The sequence below is a fragment of the Spermophilus citellus genome, assembly GCF_964194105.1.
Source record: "Spermophilus citellus genome assembly, chromosome: 15".
In the NCBI taxonomy this organism is placed as follows: Eukaryota; Metazoa; Chordata; class Mammalia; order Rodentia; family Sciuridae; genus Spermophilus; species Spermophilus citellus.
Window position 1 is genome coordinate 62,808,828 of NC_138195.1, and position 20,510 is coordinate 62,829,337.

The 20,510-nt window shown below is 35.9% G+C and overlaps 1 protein-coding gene across 3 annotated transcripts in view; it reads right to left on the bottom strand.

Annotated features, from left to right (window-relative positions):
• Nucleotides 1–20,510, bottom strand: part of IDE (insulin degrading enzyme) — a 94,488-nt gene that overhangs the window by 62,245 nt on the left and 11,733 nt on the right. For all 3 annotated transcript variants that reach the window (XM_081268550.1, XM_081268549.1, XM_081268551.1), the window contains 3 exons: nt 11,313–11,497; nt 9,753–9,960; nt 6,645–6,814 (listed from right to left, as the gene is read on the bottom strand). In XM_081268550.1, coding sequence (XP_081124676.1) covers nt 6,645–6,814; nt 9,753–9,960; nt 11,313–11,497 — 563 coding nt within the window. The remainder of the gene's footprint in view (nt 1–6,644; nt 6,815–9,752; nt 9,961–11,312; nt 11,498–20,510) is intronic.

Consider the following 20,510-nt stretch of genomic DNA (forward strand, 5'->3'; position numbering starts at 1 on the left):
TAAGATTATCCTTCAGTAAAATCCTGGGTTTGCCTTGCCTCCCCCAAATTTATTTACTTCTACTGCAAAGATACTAGTTACACCTCTCTCCTTTTTTTTTAAGGGGGTATTGAGGATTGATCCAAGGGCGCCACATCCCCAGCCCTTTTTATATTTTATTTTGAGACAGGGTCTCTCACTAAGTTACTTATGGCCTTACTAAATTGTTGAAACTGACCTTGAACTTGCAATCATCCTGCTTCAGCTTCCTAAATCGCTGGGATTACAGGCATGTGCTGCCACTATGTCCAGCCTTCTTTGTATTTTCTAATGGACTTTATATGTATAGGAAGACAAAAAACTACTTGTCTACTAATAGAAAAAGATTGGGCTGGGGATGTGGCTCAAGTGGTAGCGCACTCGCCTGGCATGCGTGCGGCCCGGGTTCGATCCTCAGCACCACATACCAACAAAGATGTTGTGTCTGCCGAGAACTAAAAAATAAATATTAAAAATTCTCTCTCTCTCACTCTCTCTCCTCTCTCACTCTCTCTTAAAAAAAAAAAAAGAAAAAGATTTTCCTTCACTTATTTATGGTTTTATGGTATTTGCTATAAGCACACTAGAATATATGACAAGTAAGAAAAATGTCACACATATTAAAAATACAGCTCCACATTCTATTTCCATGTGTCTTTCTACTGTACCTTTTATTCTACCTATACATCAAGGAGTGTCTGTTTTATTTCCCCCACCTCCACTTGGACTTCAACTGTTCCCACTTTTAATTCTACTGAAAGAAAAATAAATAAATAAATAAATAATGAGAACAAAACTGCACAGATACAAGGCTTCCAATTTAGCAAAACCTAGAGAAGTAAAAATAAAGATATATGCGAATGATAGATGAGGGGGGAAAGCCATGTGGATATAAATCATGAGTTCAATTTAAAAGAAAATAAAACAGCACGTCTCTAATAGCTAATACATATAGTTCATCAAACCTACTGGCCCTTTAAGCAGCACTTGGCAGATCACACCTCATGGCAAGGACATTTTCTTTTTTTCTTTCTTTTTTTTTTTTTTAAAGAGAGAGTGAGAGGGGAGAGAGAGAGAGAGAGAGAGAGAGAGAGAGAGAGAATTTTTAATATTTATTTTTTAGTTCTCGGCGGACACAACATCTTTGTTTGTATGTGGTGCTGAGGATCGAACCCAGGCGAGCGCGCTACCACTTGAGCCACATCCCCAGCCCCGCAAGGACATTTTCAAAGTCTTAATCAAGTCCTTTGCACAGCTACCAATCAGCTGTTACATTGTTATTATGAAGATTACTATAAGTTATTTAGCTTATTATAACTAGACTTCTGTCTATGCACTGCATGTGCACAATCCCATTTAATTCTCCTCTGGATGTGGGAGAAAACTGAGGCTTAGAGAAGTTAAGAAACTTGTCTAGGGGCTGGGGATGTGGCTCAAGGGGTAGCGCGCTCGCCTGGCATGGGTGCAGCCCGGGTTCAATCCTCAGCACCACATACAAAGAAAGATGTTGTGTCCGCCGAGAATTAAAAAATAAATATTAAAAAAAAAAAAGAAACTTGTCTAGAGTCTCTCAACAGGCTAATGGTAGAGCAGAGATTCACAGTTCCGCTCAACTTCAGAGGCAAACTTTAAATCACCTAAGAAGCTGGGACTGATAGTTGAAGTTTCAGCTAGAGGGATTCAAGAAGACTTACAGGGAGACAATTTAAAAACAGTATCTATGAAAACAATAGTCAAGGGCTAGAGCTGTAACTCAGTGTCAGAGTGCTTGCCTAGCATGTGTGAGGCTCTGGGTTCAATCCTCAGCACCACATAAAAATAAACAAATAAAATAAAGGCATTCTGTCCATCTACAACCACAAACATTTTTTTTTTTTTTAAAGCAACAACAGTAGTCAAAGTAACTCACTCAAACCAGAAAAATTTACACCAGGTATCAGTTTGAGAATGTGAAAACTCAGAACATGTGAATCCATGACATAGAAAATAGCAATTTGAGAGCATGCTGCACTTCATCAAAGGTTTGCAAAATCAAAAATTAAGACACAACAGATGACCTACAAGTTTCTTCTGACACAGATATACCTGGGTAGTAAACAAACAGTCCTCACACACACAAAAGAAATCTCTCTCCCTGCTTATCTTGAAGAGTGTTGTACCCTCAGTCTTTTATTTTCCCTTTTTGTTTAGATAATGATACAAAAACTATTTTACGTTTCACTTGAAACTTTAAAAAATTGTTAATTATTTTAAAATACTTATTGTTACTGGGGCTTCAGTCCAAGGGTGCTTTCACTGAGCTACATCCTTAGTCCCTTTAATTTTTTTTTAATATTTAATTTTATAGTTGGACACAATACCTTTATTCTATTTATTTATTTTTATGTGGTGCTAAGGATTGAACCCAGGGCCCCACGCATGCTAGGCAAGCGCTCTATCGCTGAGCCATAATCCCAGCCCTAATTTTTTTTTGTTATTTTTATTTTTTAAAATATTTTTTAAGGGCTGGGGTTGTGGCTCAGTGGTAGAGAACTTGTCTTGTACATGTGAGGCACTGGGTTTGATCCTCAGCACCACATAAAAATAAACAAAATAAAGATATTGTGCCCATGTATAACTAAAAAAAATTTTAAATTGTTGATGGATCTTTATTTTATTTGTTTATTCATATGCGGTGCTGAGAATTGAACCCAGTGCTTCACACATGCTGGGCAAGTGCTCTACCACTAGGCCACACCTCCAGCCCAGTATCTTATTTTGAGACAGGGTCTTGCTTATTAAGTTGCCCAGGTTGGCCTCAAACTTGTGATTCTCCTATCTTAGCCTCTTAAGTTGCTGAGATTATAGATGTGTGCCACTGCTGCACCAGGTACTATTTTTAAGTATTTAAATGCACAGAATACTTAATATCCCTGAACTCACTATCTAATTCTATCAATCTACAGTTTGCCATGTTTGATGCAAATCTTTTCTTCTCCATTAGGGACAGAACTAAAATCTGTTCTCCATCAGAATTTGGTGTTTGAACATCCCCAGATTTTTAAATTTATTATAATAGACTCTATAAAGATATACAGTATTGTTTTGCTTATTTCCAACTTGTATGTAAAGATACTACACTAAACATTTTCTACAACTTGTATTTTATTCAAAATGTTTTCCTCTTTAGTTTTAATACAGGAGTTCTAGCTCACTCATTTTAACTGCTATAAAACATTCTACTGTATGAATAGACCAAAATGTATTAATGTATTCAACTGCTGATGGATACTTTAGTCACTTCCTATTTTTCATCAGTACAAAAATGTCATGTGAACATTTCTGTATGTGTTCCCTGTGCACAACTGCTAAAATTGCTTCTTTCCAGGGTATATGTCAAGAGGCAGATTCTGTGGATTGAATGACAAAGGATATCACTTTGTTAGATACTGCCAAATTGCTTTCCAAGGTGGTTGAATCTATTTACTTCCCCACCAATAGTATATGAGTCTATGATTTATAACGTCCTCACCAATATACTTGGTTTTGTCTAAATAGTTGCCAACCTAATAGTGTGAAATGATAACATTGTTTTACTTTGTATTTCCCTGATTATGAAAGATCTCAGCATTTTTCTTATGTTTATTGGCCAAATACCTTTTTCTCTGAACTCCATATTCATATCCTTTGCTTATTCAGTGAGTTTTTTTTTTTAACTTGCAGAAGTTTTTCTTTTATGTCTTGCAAATATCTTTACTACATGGCCTTTCTGCCTATTCTAAATAGAAAATCTAAAATTTTAGTGTAGTCAGATTTATCTTTAAATCTAGTTTTTATCCCTGGTTGGTTCTTTGGGGACTTAAGAAAATTTCCTTTTATAAGACAAAAAAATTCTCATGTATTTTCTTCTAAAAGTTGTGAAGTCTTAGGCTGATGATATAGCTCTCTGGTCCAATATTTGCCTAGTGTTGCAAGGTTCAATTCCCAGTCCCACAAAAAAAGAAAAAAAGAGAGAGAGAGAGACTCAGAAAAAGCAAAGAAAACGATAACAAATTCTTAAACTGATAAAAGAAACCTGTGGGTCAGGCATGGTGGCCCACACCTGTAATCCCAGTGGCTTGGGAGGCTGAGGCAGGAAGATCTCAAATTCAGAGGCAGCCTCAGCAATTTAGTGAGGCCCTCATCAACTTAGTGAGAACCTGTCTCAAAATAAAAAATAAAAAGGGCTGGGGATGTAGCTCAGTAATAAAATGCCCCTGGGTTAAATCCCTACTGGGAAAAAAAAAAAAAAAAGAGTTTGAAAGCCACTGATCTACACTAAGTCTGAAGAATGAAAAACACTGTAAAGGACAAACATCTTATTGGAAATTTAAATAGATAATACAATGCTTAGTCTTCATTCATTTAAAAATACTCATTTTCTTCTTTCTTTCTTCTTTTTTTAGTTGTAGATGGACACAATACCTTTATTTTTTTATTTATGTGGTGGTGAGGATTGAACCCAGTGTTCCATGCATGTGAGGCAAGTGCTCTACCACTGAGCCACAACTCCAGTGCCAAAATACTCATTTTCGTGATATTATTTAAAATCATAGTCCCTTGATGGACAAAATGGTTCACACTCACAGAAACACCCAAGGCCACTAAAAAATAACAGAAGTAAATTAAACATGAATTTCTGACAAGGACTCTTCTTCAAGGATTGCTTTCACAAAATTTTATATATGTATAATTTCTGGAATGGAGGTGTATGGCATTCATCATATTGGCAAACATGATTAGACCCTTAAAAATGGAGAGAATCTCTATGAAAAACGAAAGTATTGACATTTGCATTACTTATATCACATTTTCTGTACTTGTGTACTGAGTCTAGCTCACTGATCTCTTAGCTATTTATATTATCTTGCTCTTTACTAATGGCCTAACCTTGTAAAATCACAAAAACAAATATTTCCTCAAACTCTACCCATACACTTTTTGCCATGCAATGCATCTATCTCTTTGCTTATCACTCTTGAAACCCCCTCTAGGACATTTTAAGATTGTTCCTTGATTATGACTAGAAGTACTCATCTTACTCACTAGATTTATTTTTGAAAGATTTGTGGCTACTTCCTGATTATCATTTATCACTAACTAGGGAGGTATTTGAAGGAAAGGAACTCCTGAAGAGGAGTTCTAGCATGTTTTGCATGATAATAACACTTTTAGTCTAAGTATCTATCTACCAAAGGGGACAATTTCAGGGCTGGGAATATAGGTTAGTGGGAGAGAAATTGCCTAACTGAGGGAGGCCTGACATTCAATCCTCAGGATCAATTAATCAATCCCTCTCTCTCTCTCTCTCACACACACTCTCTCTCTCTCTCACACACACACACACACACACACACACACACACAGGAGGTACTACTTAATTTTTATTCATTTGGATACAATAAATTGGAAATTTGTTTTTTAAAATTCACATTACCTTTTTGACACAGTATGTATGCTGATGGATTCATGAAAACCACCTTTCATTTTACAGACATTTTAGGGACCACAGTATTCATCTTAATAATGATGCTGATATTGAATACCGTGTAGTATAAATCTAAAGAATATAATATCACTGCTTCTAACTGCAATTTTTGAAAACTCTTAATTTTGTAAAGCTATGGTCATTTCCCTAACTGCTATTGGATGTATTAGTAGAATATATCCAAACTTGAAGAAAGTTGTCTTTACAGTCTTAAAATTTTCCCAGAATTAACTTCTAATAAACAGTAAAGTCATAAGTATTCTAAATAATCTATTAACGGGCTGGGGATGTGGCTCAAGCTCTCGCCTAGCATGCGTGCGGTCGGGGTTCGATCCTCAGCACCACATACAAACAAAGATATTGTGTCCGCCAATAACTAAAAAATAAATATTAAAAATTCTCTCTCACTCTCTCTCTTTAAAAAAAAAATAATAATCTATTATCGTTTTCATGAAATTTTGTAATACCCAAAGTGGTAGTTTAAAAGCACAGCAACCTGTCAATAATATTCTGGTGAGTGGGACTGGCAAGAGTAGATGAGAAAAATGGAGAGTCTTTCTGATTTTATTTTTTACTTTAAATATTTTGAACTATTTAAATACTTAAATTAAGTAGCTTTTAATGAAAAACTGAATAAAGAAAAATGGTGTAAGTATAAAATAAAGAATTTCTACATTTATTTTATTCTGTTCCCTGTCATCCCTTCTTATTTCCTTCCAGGAGACAGTAGCTCTTGAAGAACAGGGACTATGTATATCTTCCTGTGTTCTATCTCCCATACAACTGCCCCATGGCAGATGCTGCGCACCTGGATGAGTACAAGTACATGTGATAGCAGCATTCAATGAGCTTTGAAATGAGCCTTTAAAAAGCACTTCCATTTGGAAGGTAGACTTCAGAATAAAACAATCAATTATCTTCTGCCTTTGAAATGTTAGTTATCACAACTTGATTGCTTTGCTTCTTAAACATTTAGAATCCTATTTGAATGGGATCAAAGTAGGAGTGGGAAATTCTGAAATCTTCCAACATTAACTGTAAAATACAATGCTGTAAAAAGAGGCTGTGGGTTTAAATGAGGTCAAAGAGAACTAATGCATGAAAGTCGCTGTTGACAAACCTGTCCCGAATTTGCTGAAGGGGTGTTTGGGATTCCCTGTAGCTTTTTCCAACTGGAAGAGTCTCCAGGCATCATTCATCACATTCTTCTCATGCTCTGAATCAACTGCATTCACTTCTCTGTCTTTACAACTCTCATCAAACAAGGGGCACAGGAAAAACTGTGCAAACCTAAGGGTGTGAAACATAACAATTTGAAAACTGTCATTTTTAAAAGAATAGTCTTTAAAAAATATTTTGAAACTTATTAGGATATTAATTGTATATAAACAGAAAACACCACCATTGCTAATATAAAAAAGAAATTTAAGTTGTAAGCCATAGAATAAGAATATAACTTAGGCATATGTGAATTCAGAGGACCTGACCTATTCCAGACATGCTAAATAACTAGTAGAAATATAAATAGATTAACACCAATAAATAAAGGCAGACTTACAAAGATAACAGCAGTCTAAGTAAGATTTGCAATTTGGCATGTCTATGAAAACCTTATTCTGTGTACCTAATTCTCTAAAATAAAAAAGGGGGCAGATGACACTTCTTAGTTGAATAAATCTTAAATTTACAGTTTTAGGTGCAATTTCAAGACTCAGGAACCTCAGGACAAATTAAGTGATCTACCTTTAAAAGGCATGATTTAAATACTTTTTTCTTCTTTTACAGAAAAACAAAGTATAAGGAAAAAAATACAGTGAAAAACCTAAGGTACAACACAGCAGTTTGACTAAGCAGTAATTACGGGCTTTTATGAATTAGTAAGATAAACAGGCTATGAATTTTTAATAATCAGTGATTCAACAACCAACATGGTGTGTTAACTCTAACATAAGTAACCACTATACTTTTCTTGAGGCTATTCTATAATAACAGTACCAAAGTTTAACCAAAATATCCTTAGCTAATAAATTCATTTTTCTATATTGGATAGTGATTTAAGTTATGATTTCTTTTTCTTTCTTTCTTTTTGGTACTGAGGATTGAACCCATGGGTGCTTGACCACTGAGCTACATCTCCGCATTTTTTGTTTTTTTATTTTGAGATAGTGACTCACTAAGCTGCTTAGGACCTCACTAAGTTGCTGAAGCCATCCTTGAATTTGAGATCTTCCTGCCTCATCCTCTTCAGTCACTGGGATTACAGGTATGTGCCACAATGCTCAACTCAAGTCATGATTTTATTTAGTATTCTTCTCAAGAAAGTTTAGATTCTTTGGTGCACACCTGCAATCCCAGCAACATGGGAGGCTGAGGCAGGAGGATTGCAAGTTCAAGGACAGCCTCAACAACTCAGTGAGACTCTGTCTCAAAATAAAAAACAAAGTAAAAGGGCTATGGATGTAGCTTAGTGGTAGAGGGCTTGCCTAGCATGTGTGAGCCCTAGGTTCAATCCCCAGCATGTACACAGGCATATACACACCATTTAAAAAAAAGAAAAAAGAAAGAAATTTTAGATCCTATCCTACCAGAATGAGGCCCAGAATTCAGATTCAATGAAGAGCAGAGGTTCTGAATACAAGACTACTATTAAATAGACCTAAGAGACTCTTGGGTCTATAGGCATCTCATTTACTACACCTTAGTCCAGCTGTCAAAGAGACTGTTGTCATTTGATATTTGTTTTAAGTGTGTAAATTAACACGATACTGTGCTAAGTACTTTACTCATGGAAAAACAACATCTATTTGGATTCTACAATTAAAGATATATAAAAAAAGAATTATTTATAAATATGTAACCTCGCTTACTTACTTCAATATACTGAAAATGGGGAAAGTGCCTAAGAGCTACATACTAAAGTTGTATAGGCCCAGAGAGTCATGTTTATGACATAGCAAATTTTTAAAAAGACACTTTTATACACGTGGCTTTTTGTCATAAGCCAAGTAACAAGACATCCTCCACCACATAGAGATCTAGCAAGAAATTAAATTCAGTGTATGATCCCATGGAATTAAGGAAAATCTTTTGGAATGTATATAAAAGATGATTACATCTCAAAGCTGCTGCCTAAACACTGAAATCTAAGAGAATAAGTAGGAAGCAGATTTGCTTTGATCCAGTCACATATCGTAAACCACATCTTGTCCAGTTACTGTACTTTGTGCTGAGGAATAAATATGAACTATTCATTCTTAAAAACAATTTACTACTATTAATATAATCTAAGCAAATAAAGCTGACAATGTTCAAAACTACAAAGTCAAACTTCATTACAGATCCATTCAAATGTACAGAATTATATGTTGGTAACAGAGAAAACGATAAAAATTCACCACAAAAAATTACAGTGAATAATGAAATTGAATCACTAATACAACAAAAAATTAGAAGGTGTTGGCTATATAAAAAATTAACAAGAAATTAAACTGGCCTAATGGAGCTTACTCCAAAAAATTCTTTCAAATATCCCTAAGATTGAAACAGCAGGTCAAAACATTCTACTAATTACCCTTGAGAATGTGAGGAAGTAAACAAGTAACATATTAATTTACACACTGAAAATAAATATCAAATAATGACAACAGCCTCTTTGAAGCTAGGCTGAAGTGTAGTAACTGAGATGCCTATAGACCCAAGAGTCTTTTAGGTCTACTTAAGGACTAGCATTTTGAAACAGGTTATTCTTCATAATGTGCTTTAGATGCAACACTTGTTAAAATGGGAAGTGTCGATGAGAATTTTATAAGTCAATATAGTATCTTGTAGGCCTGAAGGCTGGTTAAACTCATGCCATTATTTTTCCTCTACCACAAAGTAAACACGTCATTAATTATTTTTTTTATAATACTACTTTTCCTTTTAATAAACCATAGGGGGAAAAACTAGTTAACATGTCGTTTGTTAAAACTTAATGTAGGGGCTGAGGATGTGGCTCAAGCGGTACCATGCTCGTCTGGCATGGTAGGGTGCTGGGTTCGATCCTCAGCACCACATAAAAAAAAAATAAAATAAAGATGTTGTGTCCACCGAAAAAAATTTTTAAAAATTCTCTCTCTTAAAAAAAAAAAAACTTAATGAAGTCATCTTTGTAAAAATAATAACTATTATTTTTATTAATGTGATTAACTATACAAAGTTGGATAATTTATAGGATATTCAGCATTACCTGTCTAGGGCACCTTCTAGATGTTCATGGGAAACGTCAAAATAGTAATTGGTATGCTCTCCACTGGTAAAGGCATTTGAACTTCCTGCATGCTCACTGAGAAACTGGCTGTATTCATTTTCTTTAGGGTATTTCTTTGTTCCCAAAAAAAGCATATGTTCACAAAAATGACTTAAGCCAGCAATATTTGGAGGATCTGACAATGAACCTGAAAGAGAAAACACATAAAAAAAATCTTATTTTTATGTCAAAAGTCAGAGATGAACTACAAGATGATTTGGAATAATTTTTTTTCTTTTGGTACCAGGGATTGAACCCAGAGGCACTTAACCACTGAGCCACATCCCCAGCCCTTTTTATTGTTCATTTTGAGACAAGATCTTACTAAGTTGCTTAGGGACTTACTAAGTTGCTGAGGCTGGCCTCAAACTTACAATCCTTCTGCAGCCTCCCATCACTGGGATTTATAGGCATGTACCAACCTGGCCAACTGATTTAGAATTTTTATTATCATGATAACTACAACTACACAGTCAGAGAAAGTTAAGCACAGGCTGTTCTAAAATAGTATTATTTATAAAGTAAATCAATAGTCTGACAACCTGGATTCTAGCTCTTACTCTTGACATTACTTAGTTGGTGACGCTGGACATTAATTTCCTTACACTAGAGGGAATAAAGCAGCTGAATTAGATGTTACAAGAGCTAGAACATTCTTGTCACAGTTTTACTGTATTGTAGGAAACCATATATCACAAGGTTAAGAGCACAGACTTGGGGATTAACAGCTCTATAGCTATGAAACTTTAAGGACAACACTCATCTCACTTTCTTCTTCCATATATACCTATCTTGGAGGATTATAAGAACACAAATTAGATATTTGCAAAGCACTTTGCACAATGGCAGGCAGTAGTTATTTGTTCAATATTACTTTATTTTCTCAATTCTAAGATGCCAATGAGTCAAATAAAAGTTTTCATTTAACACTACAAAAGAGAAGCACTGTCCTGGTAAAAGCACACATAGGTAAGAACCAATTAATTAAAGTGACATTAAATGTAGAAGAAATGTGCATACTAGAATCTACAAAATATGACATTAATGTAACAAAGTGATGAAAATCAGAACTGTAAAGGATAGGAATGAAATTTTCTTGCTGCGAGGTCAACTTAGGTGGGAACCTAACAAAATGTTCATAGTAAATTTAAGATTAATTTGACATAGACAATTATAGTTTACCAATTGATATACAAGGGTTTAGGTACAAAATAAAGTATTAGCCCATTAATAAATGTTTTCAATTCTGTGAATATAACAAATATTTGAGTATTATTTCAAAGTTATTATAAGTGGTATATTTGTTGCTCAATTTAAATTTTTATAGGTGTTCCACATCTGGGATGATGGGACAAAATGGGTTAAAAATAAATAAGTGAGATTCATAGAACTGGTAACTACTGGGTCTTTATTTACATTATTCATATAGAGAGTAATAATAAATGTCAACATTAGATTAATTAAACTGAACAAAGTTTAATTCACAGTTTTAAACTGTACCTATGTGTACATCAAGTGCTGCTGATGACTTATCCGTGGTGGGATCACTGATGAGAAGTACTTTGATACCATTGGCCAACTCTAGTCCACGGTATTCTCGCTTGTCTTCAGGAGATTTGATAATGTGATTTCCTATTCTCTTGATAGCAGGATTATTCATTTTGCTGTAAGTCTTTTTTTGGAAACTAAAAAGAAAAAGATCATTACTTGTTGCATGTGCCTACTTATTTAAATATTTTTTAAAGACAAAGAATGACATCAAGCAAATCCATGTAATACATTACCAGATAAAAGAAACACCTGGAGGAAACTTTTGTTGTTGCTGGGGATCCAACCTAGGACCTCAGGTTAATGCTAAGCACATGCTCTACCATAAAACTATATCCACAGCCCCGGGAGGAAATTTTTTATAGTCTATCTATAGGGTGCAGTCATTCTTCTCCTATGACTTACCCCTCATTCTTTCAGAGAAATGCTAACATTGTTTTCACAGAGACATATTTCTATCTATGGGAGTACATGGATGGGGTTCTAACACCCAGTGGGTTGGGCCATGAGTTGGTAGTGTGCTGACCTAGAATAAATTTTTCAATTTACCAATAACTACTTACATACATTTCAGGGCTATCTGATAGAGTAAATAAGGTGAGAGGTTATGTAAGAATTATTACTAGGTCAGTCAAAACATTGCTCAACTGATGACATTCAAAAATACAGCATATCTAGATCTCATGGGTCAGATATGCACATGCTCAGAACAATAAGGAACAATCTTTTGAAATCTTTTTTTTTTTTTAATATTTATTTTTTAGTTTTCAGCGGACACAACATCTTTGTTTGTATGTGGTGCTGAGGCTCGAACCCGGGCCGCACGCATGCCTGGCGAGCACGCTACCACTTGAGCCACATCCCCAGCCCTGAAATCTTAATACAATATAAGAGACATAGGCTGTCCTATGAAAGCAGCAAAAACAAGGACATAAATAAATTAAAAGTTGGGAGGATTCCAGAGAATTTTCTAATCTGCTGAAGACTTGCATGCCAGTGCAAGAACGGTCTGACAATCGTAACAGAGATGTCAGATCAATTCTCTTACAAAGTGCTTCCACTAACAGGTCTCCCTGTCTTCTCTAGGAAAGTTAGAGACACAGTGATGAGAAAGGACTATAAGCATGAAGAATCCTGTAAAGGTGTTAGTTGGTATTAACGCAGTAAAGGAATTTTCCATGTATGTTTCTCTCTCTCTCTCTCTCTCTCTCTTCTCTCTCTCTTTTTTTTTTTTTGCCATACTGGGGATTGAACCTGAGGGGTGCTTTATCGCCGAGCTTCATCTCCAGCCCTTTGTATTTTTTCAGACAAGGTCTTACTAATAACTTGCCGAGGCTAGCCTAGAACTTGAAATCTTCCTGCCTTTCTAAGTAGCTGCATGTATTTTGGGGTGCTGTAGATAGAACCCAAGGCCTCATACATGCTAGGCAAATGCTCTACCATTGAGTTACATTCTCATCTTCAGCTCTCCATGTACGGTTTCTGAAAGTAAGGCAGTTTCTTTTTTTCTTACCCCACTCCGATGCCCCAGTTCTTTCTACTGATGTAAATTCAGTATGTCACCAAGGTTGCCTTGAACTCATGATCCTCCCAACTCATCCTCTTGGGTTGCTGAGATTATAGGCTTGTACCACTACACTCAGCTCAAATGTTAAGTTTGTCTATACTGGGGACTGCCTAAGAGACAAAAAAATTGACAGCCTGGTGCAGTGGTGTATACCTATAATCCTAGTGATTCAGGAGGATGAGGCAGGAGGATCACCAAGTTCAAGGCCAGGCGTGGCAACTTAGTGAGACCCTGTTTCAAAAGAAAAGATGGGGATGTAACTCAGTGAATAAAGTACCCCTGAGTGCCAAAAAAACAAAAAAGGAAAGAGAGAAAGAGCATGAGACAGACAGACACAAACACACACACACACACACACAAATTGAACCTACTACTCCAACAGGTTCATTAGGTAAACATAAGAGCATATCTGAAACTATAGAGGAAAAGTGAGCTAGCACACTGGCTTCTTACCTAGAAGATAGCACAAGTAGATTTGACTGTCAAAGGACTGGTAGTCAGATTTAAAGGTAAATCAGGGGTAGCATAAACAGGAATACAATTATTTTGGATAAAATATCATGTTAAAAGCATGAGAGATTCTGGGAGTAAAAATCTAGTTTGATTTTATCAGAACTCTGAATAAAAATTGATAAACCAAACAGGTTTGTTCCTATTAAGACTGTCCCCTCGGCTGTGTGTGACTGTGCACACCTATAATCCCAGTTGTTTGGGAACCTGAGGCAGGAGGATCATAAGTTCAAATACAGCCTCAGCTATTTAGTGAGGCCCTAAGCAATTTAGTGAAACCCTATATCAAAAGAAAATTTTAAAAGGCAGTTGGAGATATAGCTCGGTTGGTAGAGTGCTCGCCTCACATGCATAAGGCCCTGGGTTTAATCCCCAGCACCACCAAAAAAAAAAAAGTTAAAAAAGGGCTGGGGATATGGCTCAGTGGTTAAGCAACCTGGGTTTAATTCCTTGTAAAAGAAAGGAAGGAAAGAAGAAAAGAAGGAAGAAAGATTGTCCCTTTAATCTTCTTTGGAAAGGTGATGTTTGGAATTTTAAACATCAATACTGTAAGTCATATTAGAAGCATAATACTGGTTTATCACATAATATTTTAAACAGTGCTAATAGTATTATTCTATTTATAGTAAAAATAATTTCTTGAAAAACAAAGCATAAAATATAATACTAACATTTTGGGGATATAAGGCCACAGTTGGGAAATTCAAAGCAATCTAGAAGTGAAAAGTCATTATTAACAACTATTTTCTGCTTCATTAACAATAAGACATTTAAATTCAATGTCAGAGATGAAAATATCTAAGTGTGAAGTCTAAAAAATGATGTTTAGTGATAAAAAAATCTCAGATGATAGAAAATGGTCTATTTAAGACTTCAAAGAGGGTCTGGGGTTGTAGCTCAATGGTAGAGTACTTGCCTAGCACATGTAAGGCACTGGGTTCAATCCCTAGCATTACATAAAAACAAATAAAACAGGGCTGGGGATGTGACTCAAGGGGTAACACGCTCGCCTGGCATGCGTGGGGCGCTGGGTTCGATCCTCAGCACCACATACAAATAAAAAAAAAAGATTTTGTGTCCACTGAAAACTAAAAAATAAATATTTAAATAAATAAATAAATAAATAAACCAAAGGTATTGTGTCCATCTCCAACTAAAAATATTAAAAAAAAAAAAAAAAAGACTCCAAAGAGGGCACAAAGAACCTCAGCTAGCAGTTCTGGTGAATGTATTTCCCAAAGGACAATCTGTTTAAAATGCAGCCAGGCAAGATGGTGCAGACCTATAATCCCATCGACTCAGGAGGCTGAGGAAGGAGGATCACCAGTTCAAAGCTAGTCTCAGCAACTTAGTGAGGGCCTTAAGCAGCTCGGTGAGACCCTGTCTCTAAATAAAATTAAATTTAAAAAGGAGTTGGGATGTGGTTGAGTGGTTAAGTGCCCCTGGGTTCAATCCCTGGTACCCAGAAAAAATTAAAAAAAAGCCAAAGGCTACTTGTTTCCATAGCTATAATTTATGACCAACTCACTCTACTGTGCTTGCCCCAGCTAGTTTGATAGGGAACCAAGGATTATAAATGATTAAAATGTGATGATGATGAGGTTCTAAAACCTGTCTAATCCAACGAGAAGGTCAAATACAGCACACTTTGGCAGTATAAACTGTCTCATTCTGAGGGAGGTTTAAAACTCATTATATAAAGATAATCACCCTCAACTATAGTCTACATTCTGTACTTTTTTTCAGGGTTTCAATGTCCCTTGTCCAGATTTTCATTTTCTCAACAAAAAATATTTAAAATGGAAACCGAGTAGGATACAGGTAGACAGTTAATATGAGATTGGGAGTTCCTAGCCCAATAAGAACCATTTATAAATGATCAGAGTCCACCACAGGCACGGCTATAACTTATTTGGACATTGAAGCTATTCCTGATTAATTTCCCTGGTATGGCTGAGAGTAAAGGAATATTCGTAAGGTATACATAAAAATCAGTCTGACTACTTTTAGACATTTGTACACAAGACACAGGATCAAGAACAGCTATACATTTCTAAGCTGCCAATACTACTAAATTATATCATGACTTCTGGAAATAGAAAAATCCAAAAGAAACTATAATAGTATTTTCAAATAAAACCCATTCCCAAAAATTCAGTCTGGCTTTATCTATAGTAAGTATATTAAAGACTTCCTATGAAGATTTGATTCTTACCTTCTGGAAAACTGACGGAAATGACTGGGAACTCCTCCTCCTCCTCCTTTGATGAATTAATCAACAGCTTGTCTGTCTCTGTATTTATATTTATACTCATGAGATCACATGTCTATCTCAGCTCCCTCATTAGCATAAGCCTTCAACAGTAATTTTATTTATTGCAAATGTTCTCCAATAAGCAAGCAATCTGATGTCTTAGATGACAAGCAAGTACTAAATCAAATGCTTTCCCAGACATTTATTTGATATTTTTAATTTGTCAAAGTCAACATTTTAGGCATAATAAAATTACTTTTGATTTTAGGGACATTACATTCAATTTTAGGTACAGAATTGTCAGTTTTCAGCATTCTGATAAGATGGAGAAATGTTTAGTAATTACAACATATTTTTGCGATCTTGTTCAGAATTTAAAACAATATAACCACAGAAGGTAAAAGTTGGAAGAGTCATTATGTTATATATCTTTTGCAGTTCAAGGACTGGCAGAGCCTCCCTGCCAGTTCATGGGTTTATCAAAAATGCAAAATATCAGAACCCATTACAGACTTACTGAGCCAAAATGTGCATGTTAACATGATCTCCAGGTGGGCGAATGCCATTTTACCCATAAGAAAAATGAAGTTCAAAGAACTTAAGTCACTTTGCCCAAAATAATTTCACAAAATGTTACAATTAGAACCATAGTTAACTCCCTCCTGTCTTCAGCCTCACCTACCATATTGGAACAAATGTTTAAGGAGGCCTGTTAAGGTCCAGGCACTGCAACATGCACTTTGGCTATCAAGAAAGATGAGCACATCAGACCCCTCCCCCTAAACAATCCAGACCACTAACAGAGAAAAACAGGTCATTATCTTTTAAGAGTGCTGACAAAGTTGTCCCCAGGGCACTATAAGAGTAACAAATAGGGGGTGGGGAACCTAACCCTGTCTAAGAGAGAAGAATGGAGAAAGGAGGTGAGAAACATGACTAATAAAAGGCAAGGGGACAGGAACTAGGGATATAGCTCAGTTGGTACATGCTCGCCTCACATGCACAAGGCCCTGAGTTCAGTCCCCAGCACCACAAAAAAAAAAAAAAAAAAAAAGCAAGGGGACAATCAAACTAGAAGGAAACACTGAGCGGGGTGTGCTAATGAGAAAAAAGCAAGAGGAATATGGTGGGGAAAAGGAAGCTTGTTGTTAATGGAACCACAATTAGAACCTCCACTTGAAAATCATGGACTTGGCTAGTGATGCAGCTCAGAGCAGAGCTCATTATACAGTACAGGGCTCCAGGTTCCATCCCCAGCACTCCCCCCGCAACTCACAAAAGAAAAAAAGAAAGAAAAATTATGTACACAGACATATAAAGCCTTAAAATTCAGGCTGATAAAAACAAATCCCCAAGAAGAAAGTCATTCCCATATTCCCTCAACAAGAATAAATTTTATAACGAAGAATAATCTTATTTAGATGACCCTCCCCATCTCCCTCTGTTTTACAGCCTATTTAATAATAGATTGGGAAATTTTACTTTACCTTTTGTTCCCTATCCACACCCATAGCACACCACAAATATAAAGTTAGGCCCAATTTAGAAACTATGACCTATAAACCTGAACAGGTGAGTGATCATGCTAATAGTCACATTTACAAATCAAAACCTCCCTTCTGTGGAACCTGCCTATCCACTCCCAAACCATGGGTGGAAGTTGAGATCTGTGGCACTCCTGAATATGGAGGAGAGGCCCAGAGATGAAATGCCTGAGATCAGAACAAACCACAAAACATGCCTGCTTCCCTAAGAAGCCAGGGCAGATAGGTGTCAAGGTAGTGGTGTGAGCTCTAAGATATCTTAATATATTAACATAGTTTAAGAACACAATTACCAAGTGTGACTTGATCTAAATAATAGCATGTCTACCTATGGTTCTTCAGGTTCTTCTTGTAGGAACAGGTAGGTATTCCTTACTTCATAGATCACAATCCTGTCAACTCAATCTTATTTTCCTATGGTATGCCTTATTTCCAGGAAGAATGTTAGCTGTTCTAACTCTGTGGCCCTGGTCCTCTGAAAAGTAGTTTATGATCAACAAACACTTTCTACAGACTTTTTTTTTTTTTTAAGAGAGAGTGAGAGAGGAGAGAGAGAGAGAGAGAGAGAGAGAGAGAGAGAGAGAGAGAGAGAGAATTTTTTAATATTTATTTTTTAGTTCTCGGCGGACACAACATCTTTGTTGGTATGTGGTGCTGAGGATCGAACCCGGGCCGCACGCATGCCAGGCGAGCGCGCTACCGCTTGAGCCACATCCCCAGCCCCTTTCTACAGACTTTATAAAGGTTTAAGCAAATGAACCAAACTTTCACTTTGTACAGTTTTACCTCTTACCATAGTTAACTACATAGGTTTCTTACAGGTATAGTCTGGGGACAAAGTATTTCACAAGTACCCTTCTAAATAGTATTCAACTTATTAGAGACAGATGCCACTGTATAAAACTAATCCTAAAAATCAATCCCATTTTTGAAAAAGAGTATGTACTTTATACACTGCTCATTTAATCTTTCCATTCTTCCTAAGTGGTAGTTCACAACAGCTGTAAGGGTCACACTCCTCAATCTCAGATGAGAAACAAGAGCTCAGTGATTAAGTGACTTGCCCAAGGACAGTCACACAATTGATTTGTGGCAAAGCTGGAACTACAGAGAAAGAGGAAGCGTGGGAAGGGGAGGAGCAGTTGGTGGTGCTTAAAGAAATCACACAAGGCTTTCTTTTCCAATTCCCAGTTTCCACCCTCACAGTCCTTCCCTGACCCCATTCTCCTTTCTCACAATCCCAAATAACAAAAACCAAAAATTAAAGTAGGTCAAAACAAAAAAAGGAAAGTTTTCAGTTTTTTTACTCCTTTCCCATAAAAAACAAAGATAGGTAGTGGAAGGAGTCTGAATTAAAAGGCTAATATGCGGCAGGATTAAAAGTGTATGTGAGAAAGAGAGAAAAAGAGATTGTACATAACTCTCTCATGTTGAGATAGGGAACATGAAAATAATTACTACAGTAATTATGGGGGGGTTATGGGTGACTTATTTTTGGAAAGTATACATTGAATTATATGAACAGAAAAAAAAGAAAAATCATAATCAACTTGATAGATCAGAAAAAGCATTTAATAATGATTCACATCTTTTAAGAAGTCAGCAAACTAGAAAAAAAGGAGAAAATTCCTTTATCTGAAAAAATATTTACAAAAACTATAGCCATTATCATACTCATTGGTGAAATAAAGCAAATACTCCCAGTCTCCCAAATAGGATGCCTATCGCTTCTATTCTACATTGTACTGGTAGTTCTAACCAGTCCAAAGCAAGAAAAAAGAAGTAAAACACAAGAAGTTGAGAAAGGCAAGGGAAAAAACTAACATGATTCACACGCAACATGACTGTGTACACAAAAAATTGTATAGGCATAGGACACAGAAGTCACAAAACACGGAGCTGGGGTTGTGTGAGGCACTGGGTTCAATCCTCAGCACCGCATAAAAATAAATAATTAAACAAAATAAAGGTATTGTGTCCATCTACAACTAAAAAAAATAATAAAAATAAAGATAAAAATAAAGGAATCATGAAACACGTGATTCAGCTTCAAAATCTACAAAAGGCCATGATAAATTACAAAATCACTTTTTTTTTTTAAACACATGTTGGGGTGTAGAGGAAGAACTGAGGATTGGATGACCTGGAATTCTGGAGATGAGAGAGCCTCCAAGGTAAGCTGATGATCATCTCCTAAACTCTTCTCTGGGGGTATCTGCTAATTCTGAGTATGGATTAAAGGTCTTGCTTGGCCCAAACAGAAGGACTCTACTAGGTGAAGGGATCTCATTAAGTCTTTAGTGGTAAATTGAGGTTGATGCAATAAAGCCACAAGAGGTCACTAATTTCCAGCTAATTTTCTCTACAGGAGACTTTCTATCTATCAGAATAGCTAAAACAAAAAAAAATGGTAAATATCTAGTGTTAGAGAAGTTATAAGGCAATCCAAACTCTCATACACTGCCATAGTTACAAACTGGTCCAACCATTTTCAAAAACTAGCACAATATGGGCTGGGGTTGTGGTTCAGCAGTAGAGCTCTCACCTCGCATGTGCAAGACCCTGGGTTCGATCCCAGCACCACGTAAAAATAAATAAGTAAAATAAAAATATTGTGTCCAACTACAACTAAAAAATAAATATTTTTAAAAAAACCTAGCACAATATAATAAAGTTGACAATGTGGTATAAAAATCCTAATATTTATCCAAAATAAATGAATTTATATGTTCAGAGCAACTACTCGTGATAGCCCCAACTAGAAATGATCAAATGCCCATCAACAATGAAAAGATAAATTGTGGTACAATCACATAATGGAATAACATACAGCAAGGAAAGTGAATAATATAGAACAAAGCACAAGAATATGGACGCATCTCACTAATACAAGGTTGAGTAAAAGAAGCTAGACATAAAATAAATATTTTACCCTTCCATTTATATAAAGTACAAGAAGAACAATATCAAGCTATACCTTCATGTCAGGATGAATGTTAGCCTTGGGGTAGTAGTAGTAGTGATCAAAATAGAGTCTAAGGAGGGTTTCAAGATCATGTGCACACAGGTATATTCCTTGATGAAAATGCATCAGACTGAATATTACTGTATTTCAATAAAAACTTCTTGGGCTGGGGCTCAGTGGCAGGGCGCTTGCCTAGCATGTGTGAGGTACTGGGTCCAATTTTCAGCACCACATATCAAAAATAAATAAAATAAAGGTCCATTGACAACCAAAAAAAAAAAAAAAAAAAAACTTCTTAAAGAACAATTTT